The sequence below is a fragment of the Camelus dromedarius genome, chromosome 3 (assembly GCF_036321535.1).
Source record: "Camelus dromedarius isolate mCamDro1 chromosome 3, mCamDro1.pat, whole genome shotgun sequence".
In the NCBI taxonomy this organism is placed as follows: domain Eukaryota; kingdom Metazoa; phylum Chordata; class Mammalia; order Artiodactyla; family Camelidae; genus Camelus; species Camelus dromedarius.
This window is the reverse complement of record NC_087438.1, coordinates 30,343,875-30,358,516: the sequence shown is the minus strand read 5'-3', so window position 1 is coordinate 30,358,516 and position 14,642 is coordinate 30,343,875. Positions and strand designations below refer to the sequence as shown.

General features: G+C 40.6%; 1 protein-coding gene across 3 annotated transcripts in view; it reads right to left on the bottom strand.

Moving 5' to 3' along the window:
* Positions 1-10,242, bottom strand: part of NNT (nicotinamide nucleotide transhydrogenase) — a 76,190-nt gene extending 65,948 nt beyond the window's left edge. Inside the window, exons 1-3 of one of the 3 annotated variants that reach the window (XM_011000969.3) lie at positions 10,093-10,242; positions 5,126-5,321; positions 2,246-2,475 (exon numbers count right to left, since the gene is read on the bottom strand). In XM_011000969.3, coding sequence (XP_010999271.1) covers positions 2,246-2,475; positions 5,126-5,276 — 381 coding nt within the window. In that variant the 5' untranslated portion in view covers positions 5,277-5,321; positions 10,093-10,242. Of the gene's footprint in view, positions 1-2,245; positions 2,476-5,125; positions 5,322-9,282; positions 9,422-9,551; positions 9,692-10,092 lie in introns of those variants that run through there. The other 2 variants (XM_031444732.2, XM_011000965.3) reach the window with 2 other exon arrangements.
* Positions 10,243-14,642: the final 4,400 nt, after the last annotated feature.

Genomic DNA, 14,642 nt, shown 5'->3' with positions numbered 1-14,642 from the left:
CACAAAGATCCATGCCACCTACTATCTAAGTAAAGAGACACATACCTGGAAATAGTGTCAGGACAGATTTGGCAATGAACTGTAGAGCAGTAAAAAAAAAAAAATGTAGGTTCTACAACATACCTGTCCTCCTGAAATCTTGTTATCTGGTAAGATTATGAGATATTAGAATAAAGGGACAGGAAGTTCTGGTTGTGTGTTCAAAAATTCAGTTCCTGTTAGTTTTGGCAAGCACAAACTTTGAGGGTGGTGAGAAGTTAAGAAGGTCATACACTAAAAGCTCCATGGTCGTATGTATTGATTTACATGACCTTAAATTTTCAGATGAATATTTATAGATGAACACAACTCAAACTAGTTGCCTTACTGAATTGGATTTATGCAAAAAGCTACAATATATTCTGTTAAGTATCAAGTCAGTGAACACATAATCCACACACTTAGAGAAGTTTCAAATGTCTACTTTTTCACACCAAATTTTTTTAAATTTCATTTTAAAAGTGTTTTAAAATGTGTTTCAAATCCCTCTTTAAAATCAACCCTCAAATAAAGTATGTCATTTCATTAGCTCCCAATTTGCAGTGGTAGTGCTTTTAGGCTAGTTTAAGCACAGAAAACACAGCTCTGGGAATCACATTTTAAAAGGAAACAGAATCACAAACACCGGGTCAATACTTTGTTTCACAGCATTAATTTACCTATAAGACACCTTTATCTATTATTCTCATTTCAGCTATTGATCTGGTGATGCATGTGGTTTTACGTTCTGGACTTTAATTAAGACTCTGACAAGGTCTATTTTTCCTCAGTAAGAATCTATAATACAGATTTAATAAAAATTAGAGGACAACTTTGAATTAATTCTTCTGGCCCCTATCAAATGCTCAGCTGAGAATGCTGGCATCTGAGAGAGTCAAGCTAACAGAGTATTTCCCTGAAGGTACATTTTGGATCACTAGTTCCTCAGTATATTAACAGGCTTGACTCAAAAAAGAGGCCCTAAGGTCAAGTAGTTTATTAATGCAAGTACAAAACTATATGTTTCAGTTATGTAAGTTTCTATGTTATAGGATTTCTCAGTGCCTTTAACAGGCTCATACACATTGTGAATCTCTAAAAGGAACATAGGGCATATCTAAAACTTATGCACAACCTACTAATCCTTTCTTCTGTGACATCTCAAAAGGTTTTGATCCTTAGAATACACATTAGAATGGATTATACTTATTCTTCTATTTTCCCTAACCTCTTTTATTATACCAAGTTATATTACCAAGTATCAGCACACCTAAACACTTAAAAACTTAAGTTGAATTACTATTTTTCTCCATATCCTAAATTTTATTATTAATTTTCTACAGCAAAAAACAGTTGTGTGTCTTCTGCAAAAACCACTATTTAAGACCCTATCAAGTTATTTAGGGATCTGTAGATTTTAAAAATTTTAAAAATTAAAAAACTATGTGATTGATTCCCGCTTAGAAACTAATGCAGAAAAAGCTGGTCTTTCCTGAAAAAATCAGAATTTTAACTTTTAATTTTAACTTGGTAATCATGCTTATTTAATCCATACTTCCCTACTTGCCTTGGTTACAGAAGGCTTAGGATTTAGATTAAAGTTCAACTCTAGTAATTATCTGTATTGGACTCTTGATACAGAGTATCAATCATTCTCTGAATGATTTTTTTACTTCAGATTTTATTTGTAAAATTCTTTAACATATAGTTTTCTATTATACAATACCTTAACACCTTTTATTAAAGTAGGCAAGATCACTCGACACTCAGCCCAACATTGCTTTTTCCAGAATATTCCTGCCCTCTCTAAAAATACCATGTAAGTCAGTTAAATCACTGTTCCTTCAAGGTATTAGAAGATCACTGTACATTCAGTCCCCGGAGTTCCACGCCTCCTGTCCATTCTAGCAGCAGTTAAATATTCACCTGTAGGCATTTTGGACATACATGAACCAAATTTTCCCTACCCAGTAAGAAGGGAATTTCTACATCGCAAAAGTAAAAAGGAAGATCATTTCTCTTCTCATGGTTAAACATAGGTCGCACGGTCTGATCAAAGTTCTACTGGAACATGATGAATATTCACAACATGCAACCATTTCTTTGAGAAAAAGGCATCGTTCAAAAATATGAGAAGCTATAACAATAGAAAAAGTAATTCAATCTCTCTATGGGAAGATTTCAAAAAGTCAGCATGCCATAAATGGAAAGGGGAAAGAATAATTACTTTGACCACCAAATCAGAAGCCAGCGCTTCCTTCGCCCCTTGGATTTGGGCACCTGCTGCTCTGTAGTGATCGTCTGAGAATTTGGAAGCTTCGCCAGCACCCGACTCCACAACAACATTAAAACCCTGCTTGACCAACGCCTGAACACCTGCAGGAGACAACGCCACTCGCTTCTCATTCTGGAAAATCTCCCTGGGGACTCCAACAGTCAGTTGCTTATACGGAATTCCTACAACAAAGGCCAAAAAAACAAACAAAAAAATTGGAAGTCAGTGATTTAATAATACAGTTCAGAAAATGGAAACGGGAAGTCTATTCAAAACATACTGCACATACAGCTTGCTGTTCTAAATGATGTTTCAGATTCATATGCATAATCCTTTGGCTTTTTTGATAGATGGGAAATTTTTGTACCCACTCTCCTGAAAATCCTAAACAGTTTAACCAAATGGCTCTCTTCAAGGAATATAACTAGTTTAGTTTATTCTTCAGAAAAAAAATGGGTTGAGAGACCACTCAACATGCTAACTCTGCTCTTCAAAGTAACTCTCTCTGGTTTATGGCCTCCTCATTTTTACCTTTAAGGAAGACAGGAATAATTAGCTATTTTGAAAAACAGCTCTGTACTAGACACTTTGATGGCCTGCCACACCCAAAGTCCTTTTCTTGGCAATTGGCCCCAGGCAATTCCTCACAGATTTCCAAGTGTTATATCTTAAACCTTTCTATTCTTAAAGGAGAGGTCAGCAGCTGGGTCAAAGATAACAGTCTACAACAGCCTTTGAGTGACAAACTGATAGTAACTTCCTAAGATGGATCACACTGACAACATCTAAACTCACTGATCAATCTTCCTGACAGTTAGTACACAGCAGCACCTACGAAGTATGATTGTCAAAAAAAAAAGCAAACCTGAGTCTGATCAAGCTTCTAGATCTAGCTAAATGTTACAGAAAATACAAGGGACCGACAAACTGGTTAAATAATACTAAGGGAACTCGGCCAGTCAAACCTAGAATGTGAGAAATTCTACAGGAAAACAACTAAGTTCTCTAACAATCAAAAAGGAAACAGAGGAGAGGAACATACAGATCAAAACAGACCCAAGAGACACAGCAAGCAAACACAACACATAGACCTTGTTTGGATCGTTATTTGAGCGTGGCAACTGGTGGGGGAAAAAAAAGGAAAAAGAAAAAAATTGAGAAAATATTAATATTGACTGAAACTACTTTTCATGCTTTTCAACATGGTAATGAAACTGTGGGTAAGATTAATGAAAAAGCAGAATCCTCCTCTGTTAGAGATAAAAAATAAACATCTAGGAAATGGTCAAGACCCAGAAATCCCACAAGTCTCATGCATGGTTGACTCAGAGATCTCGATGTCCTTGCTGCTCACAAGGACAATTCCCATGTCCTCAATGCAGTTATTGACTTTTACTTTACACACAATTTTATCACACTGGATAATCTGGCTTTCTAGAACACTTAAAAAAATCTGAAGATAAGCCTGAGGGCTCTCAGGGCAGGTACCCTACCATTAGTGACCTGTCATGTGAGAACAAGAAAAGAGGCTGTGAAATCAATTAAAAGACAGATAAGAACTCAAATAGTAGTTTAGGCAACCTTAATGCACAAACATTCCTACAAACTTAAATTTAAAACGGAAGTATTCTATGTGGCAAAGACTTCTGGTTCCCTGCTCCCCCATCCCCAAACAGCCATGCTGTTCCTCCACCCTAGTAACAGAAAGCCATTTTCACTTGAGTATGTTGCCATCTGGAATAAAAAAACTAAATGTCCGAGTCTCCCCTTCAGCTACAGATGGCCACCGGTCTGAGTTCCAGCCAATGAGGTGTAACAGAGTGCTAGGAGGGTCTTTGGGCAAGACGCTTAAAGGAGTCTGACTCGCTTAGAAGCCTCTCCTCTTAGCCTCTCCTCCTTCCCAGCCAGCACCCCAGGACAGAAGCAAGAGGGAGTCCTAGCAGGAAAGGCCGTGTAAGCCGCTGGAAGACTTCAGCTCTTACTCTGTGTGGGCTAGGAAGCTAGCTGCAAATTCTAAGTAGAAGAGTGATATGACTTTGATTTCAAAAAGATAATTCTGTCTTGTATAGAACAGACTCTAGCGGAGCGCAAAAGTAGAAAGCACAGGAACCATTTAGAGGACTAGTTAAGAGTCCATGTGACAGATGACGGTGGCTCAGACCAAGACAGTAACAGTGGTGATGGTGAGAAAAAGACAGATTCTAGATACAAGGAAGAGCTGACCTATACCTATTATGAGGATCTGGCATGACTCTGAGGTTTCTGACCGAAGCAACTGAGATGAAGTTGCCATTCACTGAATTAATAAACATTAATGCAGATCAATTAATACAGTTAGTTCCTAATTTTTGAGCATGGCTGAGACATGTATGGTACAGTCCCCCAATACTGACTAGGAAAGAGGAAGAGCTGCTGGAGAAATGGTTACTACAAGCAATAGTTTCCTGGGTACAACTCAATTGATTTTTTTTTTTTTTTGGTGGGGGAGGTAATTAGGCTTACTTACGCATTTATTTTAAATGGGGTAAGGGGGACTGAATCCAGGACCTCATGTATGCTAAGCATGCTCTTTACCACCAAGCTATATCCTCCCCCTCAATTGATTTAATCATTTTTCTTTTTCTATTATTTTTTCCTCTCTGTTAGTACTGACAGTCAGGAACTTCCATACATGGAAAATGTGAGAAAGCACTCATTTGTTTTTTTACGCAAAATGATCACGCGCAAGCACCAGGCTGTAAAGCTGCACGGCTTCTCCTTTTCTCTCTCATCAGATCTATTGGCTCCTATGACTTGAAGGTTTGACTTACATACGTTGAAATGAGACTTTACCTGGTTTTACAGGGGCTTTACACCACAGCGCCTGGTGAGTATGAAATGTTCGTAAAACATCCTTCTTCCCAGGTAGAACCTTACAGGACCCCAAATTGCTAAGTAAAGGACACGAACAGCCAGTCACCACTGTTTTCAGTAGGTTCGCCATGTTCACAGAACTTCCTGAATCCCCAACTTCCTTGAAGGTAAATCACTAAAGGAAAGAAAACAAAACATTTATGTGCTGAGAGAACCATACTTTGTCTTTTGAACATCAAAAACATTTTTTAAAAAACTATTCAAAGAGCTTGGAATATAACAGTTGATCATGGGTGTCTACAATGAATTTAGTTGCTGAGTCCATTACATACAGAAAAGGGTGCTTCAAAAGTTTGTTTCCAATTCACATATTTAAAACTTGGAATCTACTTTCCCACTTATATTGTAGTTATAAACTCACTGTTCAATTCCAAGCCTAGGTCACATAAGTCTAGTTGATCCTTAATGTAGCTGGAAAGTTTTATAAAGTCCGCTCACATCTTACATGAAATACTATCTTCTAAGTCAGCATGTCCAATAAAAATTACATAAAATCAAAATTACCCTTAATTCCTCTTAAATTGTCTAAAATACTGCACAATACAGTAGTAGGTGTTCTGTCACCATGCTGTACAGAAAACACCAGCATCCTTTCACAGCAGCCGGATGTTCATCCCATGAGACCCCTCTCAACCGAGACTGAGTAAACTTGAGATTCACATTTGCCAGGTGTACAACTCAAGAAAATTAAAAACATGCATGGGATATGACCCCAATTACAAAAAAGAAAGAAAAATTCCATGGTTAACTTTATCACACAGGCGTGTGCCTGCAGATGTGGGCGTAACTAGGAATTCTTCTGTCAGAGGTTCTCACAAGTGGCCACTTTTTGCCAGCTCTGCCCAAACTAGGTGAAGGGTCATTGACCTTTGCTGTTTCTGAGGCTCCGGTGGCAGACCCGAGGGGTGCATGGAAGGCACTTTCACCAACCCGCTGACTCCCAGTGTTCTCTTTCCTTCAAAAATGGTAAGGAGAAGACCTGGAACTCTACCAGTTAACCTCAGCCAACTCCACTAACTATGCCTTTAGACTTTGCCCTATCATGTCAGCCCCTCCTACGGCCCAGCCCATAAAACCAGCAGACTCTCTAAACATACTTCCAGCCTCCAGGGGAGGGGTCTAGCTCATTTTTCATTTCATAACTGCTGCCACAACTCCCTGAAGCAACTTCCTACAAACAGCAAAAAGCAACACTGGAAACAGAAATGCACAATCCAGGTAATGCTTATTCTTAAAATGCCCTTTAATTGAACCAACATGCCCTGAGGGCTGAGTCTCAGAAGCACAGCCATTAGGAGCATCTGTAGAATTAAACTGGCATAGGTTACAGGCTTGGAGATAAGAAAAGTCAATAACACGAAAAGCATAATATAACACAAGTCCAAAGTTCTTCAAGGCATCACAGGAGATCATGTCTTCCCACAGGGCTAAGAAAAGAAAGAGAAAGGCATTTGAGAAGGAGAGGATGATAAGAAAAAAGCTAAGGAGGAGGGAGCACACAAGATGTGTTCAGGCATACAACCAAAAATACATATGAATAATTTTTTTGCATTTGAATGGAAGGTTTTATATTTTCAAAGTGTTTCCATATATGTCATTTCATTTCAGTCCTAAAGCATTACCAAGTCCCATAAATACTCTCCTCATTCATTCATGGGTCACTGCTAGGGTTATTCATGGCAAGAATGGAGAGCAAATGAGCTCAAAATTCAGCAATCCATTCAAAACATTCACTGACTCTACACCAAGAACTGAGGGAGATACAAAGACATATAAAAGATAATTCTTGTCTTGAGGGAGATTTGGTCCCACCATTACCAATGACCTAGTCCTATCCCAACAGTCCCACTTTCCCTGGTTTCTCTTAGATCATCTCTGCTCCCCAACAACCACCATTCTCATCAGGTTGGTGAAGCTTGCCCAGACCTCATCAGCAAAAAGGCAAAGTAGCAATAATAGAGCCCAAGTATCATCTAAGCCTGCCACTCACTCGCTGTTTGACCTGACTCTCTCTGCACCTCACTCTACTCATCTATAAAAGGAGCATAGAAAGGCTCCTTTGTAGGGCCCCATTAGGCTCTAGAAATTTTACGATTAGATGGGTTTTTGCAATGCTTTAAAGCTGAAGTCCTGTTTCATGGCCTAAAGCCTGGAAAATTTGCCCTATCTTCTTGAAAAGTGGTAATTTGATGTTGAGCAGACTCCTGGCATCAGATGTCAATAGGGCAAGGCCTTCAGGGACCAATTTCTCCCCCAAATTCCACTTGATTCAAGTTAGGGGCATACAAGATAGTGATCAGGAGATAGTTGCTTGGTAAGAAATTATCACTAAGCCTAAATTAAATAAAAACGACCCTGAAAGATATTCAGAGAATATGTGAACCATGTTATTACAGCCCAGTACTTGTTAACACCAAAGATAGTACAGTTGACCCTTGAACAGCAGGGGTTTGAACTGCACTGGTCCATGACTGTCATTCAACAGTAAATACTACCATATATAAACAGCCAGTGGTCAGCAGAGTCCTCAAGGGGAAGGAACTACAGACGTAGAGAGCCATTATTCTAGACTCAGCTGTATTCCATCTTAATAGGCACACTTTCCCCTATTTTCACTTTAAAGCTCTCTACTCTTCCACTACCCACATGTTTCTATGAGTTTGAAGCAATGGAAAAGAACTTTACAACTCAAAATTGAAAAAAAAAAAGTTTTTTTTTAGTATCGCATTCATACAGCCATTTAATGTAAGTTATATGGGTAACTATCTCCCCTAACAGATGAAAATACTTGGGGGCAAGCACCTGAAAGAGGATAGCAGAGACGCTAAGAGGGTGAACTGTTGGCTGGAAGCTCCCATCCTGTAACTTACCGGCTGTGTCATCTTGCCAAGTCAGTCACTTAACTTCTCTGTACCTGACTTCCTCATCTTTAAAATGGGGATAAAAATAGTAGCACTTACCTTAGGGTTCTTGTGAGGAATAAAAGTACACAGTACCTTTATTGCTATTAGTATTAACTTTGGTATTACTTCTGGCCCAGGGCCTTACATAAAAAGAGAGGAAATCAACAAGTATTGTTTGAGTGAGTGAATGAATAACCAGGGCTAGGTAACCTGAAGCTTGGGTATCTATGAACGCATTCTCCAAGGCGTTTCAGGAAATTTCCTTCGAAAATAAAATGCTGTGTAGCCTTGTGGAAAAGTGATTCCATCAGCAAAGGTAAGCAGCCAGAGCACACTTGCTGATAAGGAAGCAATCCTAAACTGTCCATTCAATTAAAAAACAGCCGAGGTTTGCAAATAAAAGGGGTATGATGGAGAAGAGAAGAACATTTTTTAAACATTTTAAAAGTGCATATGCAAGCTCCACCTTTTCGAATTCTAGAGCCTGTCCTATAAGACTCCTGACAAACATCTCTTAAGGACTGCCCTGCACCACAGGGCGAATAAAGGACGCCTGCAACTATAATAAACAAGTCACGCTTTTGAAGCGAGATCAACCAAGGACACAATACCCTACAGAAGTTTAGAGTGGCAGGCAGAGTGACGTCGCCCAAAGCCACCGGTTCAGCTCCTCCCTCGGCCACTGAACTACCACGGGCTGGCATTTGCCGGGGACCGCTATTTATAACCTTCCCCGGAAGCCGATTGGCTGAGGGGGCAGAATAGTCATTCCGCCTCCGGAGCTCGAATCAGCTCAGCCCCTTCTTTCCCCCTCCCCCGCTGTCTCTCCCGGACCCCCAGTCCTAGCCCCAACGCAAGCTTGCCCGGACCACCACCAGCTCGCCCCGACATACACTCACAACTTTGGCTCGCCTCCTCCTAGGTCTCCAGCTGGTCACCGACCCCAAATTCCCTCCAGATTCGAAAACACTTTTGGGGCGTCCAGCTGCCACCTATCGAGAGTCCTCTATGACCTCCCTTCCCCCTCCCATCTTGTGGGCTGAAACGACCCTATGCAGCTCCCGCCGCCCCCTAAAGCTCCAAAGTCTGCACTGCACCTGCGCAGCTTACGCCTCGTTCCCTGCGCTCTCAAATCCACCAGAGACTCAGCTCTCAAATCCACCACCCTCCTACCTCCTTCCACTTTGCCCCCGCAAGAGACAGGAAAGGGTGGCCTCGAGGCACGGTTCTCCTCCTTGAGGGCCCAAGGCTGTCGGCCTGCCGGCGCCCGGGTGCACCCGGCGCCTGGGTGCACCCGGCGCCCGGGTCACTGCTGACCCCGCCCCCCTCAGCTCCTTGACAGGTCTCCTTCCCGACCCGGGCGGGATCACCAGGACGAGCCCCGCGCCCCTCCCCAGCTGCGCCTCAGGCGCGCGTCCCGCTGCCCACGTTGCGACGCTCACCTTGGCGGGGAGGTCAGGCAGCCGCGGGCCGCGAGGGGACGCCGCGCTGGCAGACCCGGGCTCTGGCCCCGCGGCGCGGAGCCTCCAACCCGGAAGAACAGCCTCAACCCGCTGGCGGCGGAGGCCACGTGACCGCGGCGCTGCCCTCACCACAGCCCCGCGCCCCTTCCCCGCCAGGCCTTTCTTCCCGCCCCGCCCCGTCTTTTAGGCAGCCCGCCCGCCGTCTCACCCGACGGGAAAGCGATACCACGAAAATCCCCCTCAGAGCGCAAAGGCCTGTTACCCTAATGGTCGCTTCCCTCTCCTCGGTGGCAACCAAGACCTCTTTGTCTCGGGCTCGACCTAAGCACCCCCCCCAACCCCCTCCCCACCTCGGCGCTTTCCCATGGCCCGTCCTGGTCAGTCAAACCTGGAGCCAAATGCAGAAGCTGAAGTTTCCAGGGCTACATTTGTCCTCCCCTAGAGACCCAGTTACAAAGTTACGATTTCCTCTCCAGTGTCCACCAGAACAAATAACATAATAGAATGCCGCTTTTGGTACCTGACTCCTCTGGCTCTCTAGGGAAAATCAGAACTTCTGAAACGAGAGGACCAAAAGGAAAGTGGGAGGAGGACAGGAGGTGGTGAAAGGCGGGAATGGAGGCGTTGTTTTTCCTTTCAGGACGGAGAGGTGGAGTTAAATTCTTCCAAAACGATGTCAAGGCCCGAAAATTAACACACATCTGCATACCAGTCTTCCTACGTCCCGCCCAGAGAAAGCCTTGTTGCTACTCTTAGTATTAACATAAAGGCGCTGGAGAGCGCCCTTGGTGGACTTTTAGGGTCCTGATCAGGCCTAGGCTGATTTTTGCAAAACTGCTCAAGAACTCGAGACCGTAATGACTTGCTTTACTTAGTCTGCAGGTGTCTCCTGACTAAAAGTGGAAGGAATAAGATAAAGAGTATAAATTGATTCACTAGCCCAAAGCTGAATCATCATGAAATGTCAGTACTGTGTCACCGCTTTTTTACTGTAATTGAAGTAACTAAGATGAGTTTAAAAAATTATGAATCGCAAAGGGCACGAAGCAAAACATTCCATATCCTTAAAAAGAAATAAACTGCAGGGAAACCCTTACTTTGAGAACATCTCTTGTGTTCAACCAACACAAAAGGTCATTCAACTAGTGGACTCCCACTGCCATCCAGACGAGGTAAAACACTGTCCTTGCCCTGCAAGGGTTATCATAGACAGGAAAGGACACAGCCCCATGTTTTAAATAGTAATAAGCCATGATAAGGGCCTGGATAGAGACAGGTTCAAGATACGGTAAGTACAATGAGATAGGAGTAATTGATAAGGATTCAAACTAAGCTCCTTTCACAATATATGCCAGTCAAAACATTATGTTGCACACCTTAAACATATTCAGTGCTGTATGTCAATTACATCTCAATAAAACTGGGGGGGAACTAAGCACCTGTTTTAAAATGTGTGTGTGTGTGTGTGAGGGGGATTTACTTCTTTTCTCTTTCAATGCTTAAAAATCAATCAGTGGTTCCCAGCTGGGGACAAAATTAGGGTAGGGTTAGGATTGGGGTTATGGTTAGTGTCTGGAAACACTTTGGTGTTCACAACTGGAAAGGGGAGGCAGCTAATGGGTAGAGGCCAGGGATGATGCTAAACACCCTACATTACACAGGAAAGCCCCTTAAAACAAAGAATTATCTGGCCCCAAATGCCAATAGTGCTAAGACTGAGAAACCTGGGCTTAAAGAAATGCTCAACAGCTTATTTAATTTGATTTACTTGCAATTATATGACAGAAGAACAAATCCAAAGATGACATTAATTTTTCCCTTTTCTGTTAAATAGTAAGCATATTGTAATTTTAAATACTCATTCTGCTCATGGCCAACATAATTTGGGTGCCATTGCTCCAGATGAAAACATCTTTCGTTTGGAGAATTCTGTTCAGGTTTTAAGCTCCTATATAATAATTACCATAGATTAATAGGAATCCCCAAAGAGAATTAGGTTCATTTCAAAAGTTTGTTTGTAAGTTAGTTACTTCTGAATCTTAGACACTGTCCTGCATAAAATGTTTGCAAAGATTTTATATCCTCTATTAGGTGGTGACAGCTTTGTTTGTTTTGATATCTGCTCCTTCCTCCTCAGCTTTCTCAGCCTTCAACCCCTACGAGAATAGTATTTCTCACATGTATGCAAGTTTTTATTATAGATTGTTCATGACTGGATATTTTAATTTTAAATATATTTTAAAATTAAGATACACATTGAAATTTAAACCCTCTGAAATGTAGGAGACTTTGTACCCACAAATGCTTAAAAATAGTGTTTAATATTTTAAATCTTAACCTATCAAAAGGAAAGGTTACATTTTTAGAAGTGTGTTACACACCATTAGGATCAGCTTTGAAACCTCAAACCACAGAGGTGCACAATAGCCAAAAATCAAAGTGTAGACTGAGCCTGAGAGAATATGTGTTCAAAAACTGAACTCTAAAGATGAGGTGTTACAAAACCCTGCATTTAGTTAAAGCCAAGCCAGAGAATAAGTCAATTTTTATGCTTTGTGGTTTTTTTTAATTGAAGTACAGTCAGTTACAATATGTCAATTTCTGGTGTACAGCACAATCATCATGCAGATACATACATAAATTCATTTTCATATTCTTTTCCATTGAAGGTTATTACAAGATATTGAATATAGTTCCCTGTGCTATACAGAAGAAATCTGAGTTTTTTAATCTATTTTTATATATAATGGCTAACATTTGCAAATCTTAAACTCCCAAATTGATCCCTTCCCACCCCTTTTCTCCACATAAACATAAGATTGTTTACTATGTCTGCAAGTCTGTTTCTGTTTTGTAGATGAGTTCATTAGTGTCCTCTTTTTTCTTTTTTTTCAGATTTCACAAATGTGTGATATATGGTATTTTTCTTTCTCTTTCTGGCTTACTTCACTTAGAATGACAATCTCTAGGGCCATCCATGTTGCTGCAAATGGCATTATTTTATTCTTTTTTATGGCTGAGTAGTATTCCATTATATAAATATACCACAACTTCTTTATCCAGTCATCTGCCAATGGACATTTAAGTTGCTCCCATGCTGTTATATATAGTTCTGCTATGAACATTGAGGTGCATGTATCTTTCCGAATTAAAGTTCCCTCCAGATATGTGCCCAGGAGAGAGATTGCTGGATCATATGTTAAGTCTGTTTTTAGTTTTTTGAGTAATTTCCATACTGTTTTCCATAATGGCTGCACCAAACTACATTTCCACCAGCAGTGTAGGAGGGTTCCCTTTTCTCTACACCCTCTCCAGCATTTATTGTTTGTGGAGTTTTTGATGATGGCCATTCTGACTGGTGTGAGGTGATACCTCATTGTAGTTTTAATTTGAATTTTTCTGATAATTAGCAATATCAAGCATTTTTTTCATGTGCCTATTGCCCATCTGTATGACTTCATTGGAGAATTGCTTATTTAGGTCTTTTTCCCAATTTTGGATTGAGTTGTTTGTTTTTTTGTTACTAAGTTGTATAAGCTGTTTATATATCCTAGAAATTTAAGCCCTTGTCAGTTGCCTCATTTGCAAATATTTTCTCCCATTCTGTAGGTTGTCACTGTGTTTTGCTTATGGTTACCTTTGCTGTTCAAAATTTATAAGTTTAATTAGGTCCCATTTGTTAATTTTTGTTTCTATTGCCTGGGTAGACTGCCCTAGGAGAGCATTGCTAAGATTTATGTCATTTCATAATGTGTTTTCATTGTAGTTATTAAGTTAAACGGTTATCAGCAGTTCGTTTTTTTCAAGCTTCCCTTTTATAAGTAATTATTAGCAAAGTAAACAACTCCAATGAGCTCGTATGCTTAGACTCTAGGGATTTTTAATAATGCAGACACTTGACACGTTTCAAAGCAAACATTACTAACCTCAATCTCAGTCCTCTTCTCTCAGGCAGACAAATCAAGAGTGTGTTTGATTGTGGGAAGCAAGTATTAACCAACTAAATGAACTTACACTAATCAATCTTAACTGGAAGAAGATCAAGGAGAACTGACATTAAACAGCCAGCATAAAGTTAAATAACTGGCAATTTGTTTAAATTAAACTGTTAAGTTAAAACCAGCTTGCATCTAGAATTGTTGTAAGCATCTAAAAAACCAAATTTTAGCATACTTTTGTGGATTTTGTTCTCTCTAAACAGTAAGTGCCAATGACAAAAAGCTGTGGTTTTTTATGAATATAAAAAATTATGTATTTAATGATACCTTTGGAAGCCTGGGAAGATGGTGAGGGATAGGAGCTGTATTAGCATCTTGGGGCCGCTGTAACAAATTACCACAAACTGGATGACTTAAAGCTACAGAAATGTACTCTCTCACAGTTCTGGAAGCCAAAAGCCTGAAATCAAGGTGTCAGCAGAGTTGATTCCTCTGGAAGTCTGAGGAAGAAACCGTCCCATGCCTCTCTCCTCACTTGTGGAGAAAGCCTCTGGTTGTCAGCAATCGGTGGTGTTCCTTGGCTTGTAGACACATATCACTCCAATCTCTGTCTCCTCTTCACATTGCCACCTCCTCTGTGTGTCCCTCTGTGCCCAAATCTCCCTCTCCTTTCTCTTATAAAGACACTAGTCAGTGGATTTAAGGTCCACCCTAAATCCAGGATAAATTCATCAAGATCCTTAACTAATTACATCTGCAAAGCCGTATTTTCAAATAAGCATGGACACAAATTTTGAACAGACACTAGCAACCCACTTAGGGGCAGTCTGTGTATAATACAATGTAAAGAGAGTTTTCTGTTGTTTTTAAACATGGATAGATACCAGGGTTTTTTTTTTAAATTTTTTAGTGGATGTACTAATGATTGAAGCCAGGACCTCGTGCATGCTAAGCATGCACTCTACCACTGAGCTATACCCAACCCCCAACCAGTTCTTGAGTTTAAAGTTAAAGGCCAAATTATTTGGGGGAAATTTAGGTGAAAGTTTTTTTTATTAATAATTAAAAGAATTTCCTTATATACTTGTTTGCTTTCTTAATAAAGACTCAATCTAATTGAATTTTCTTTCAC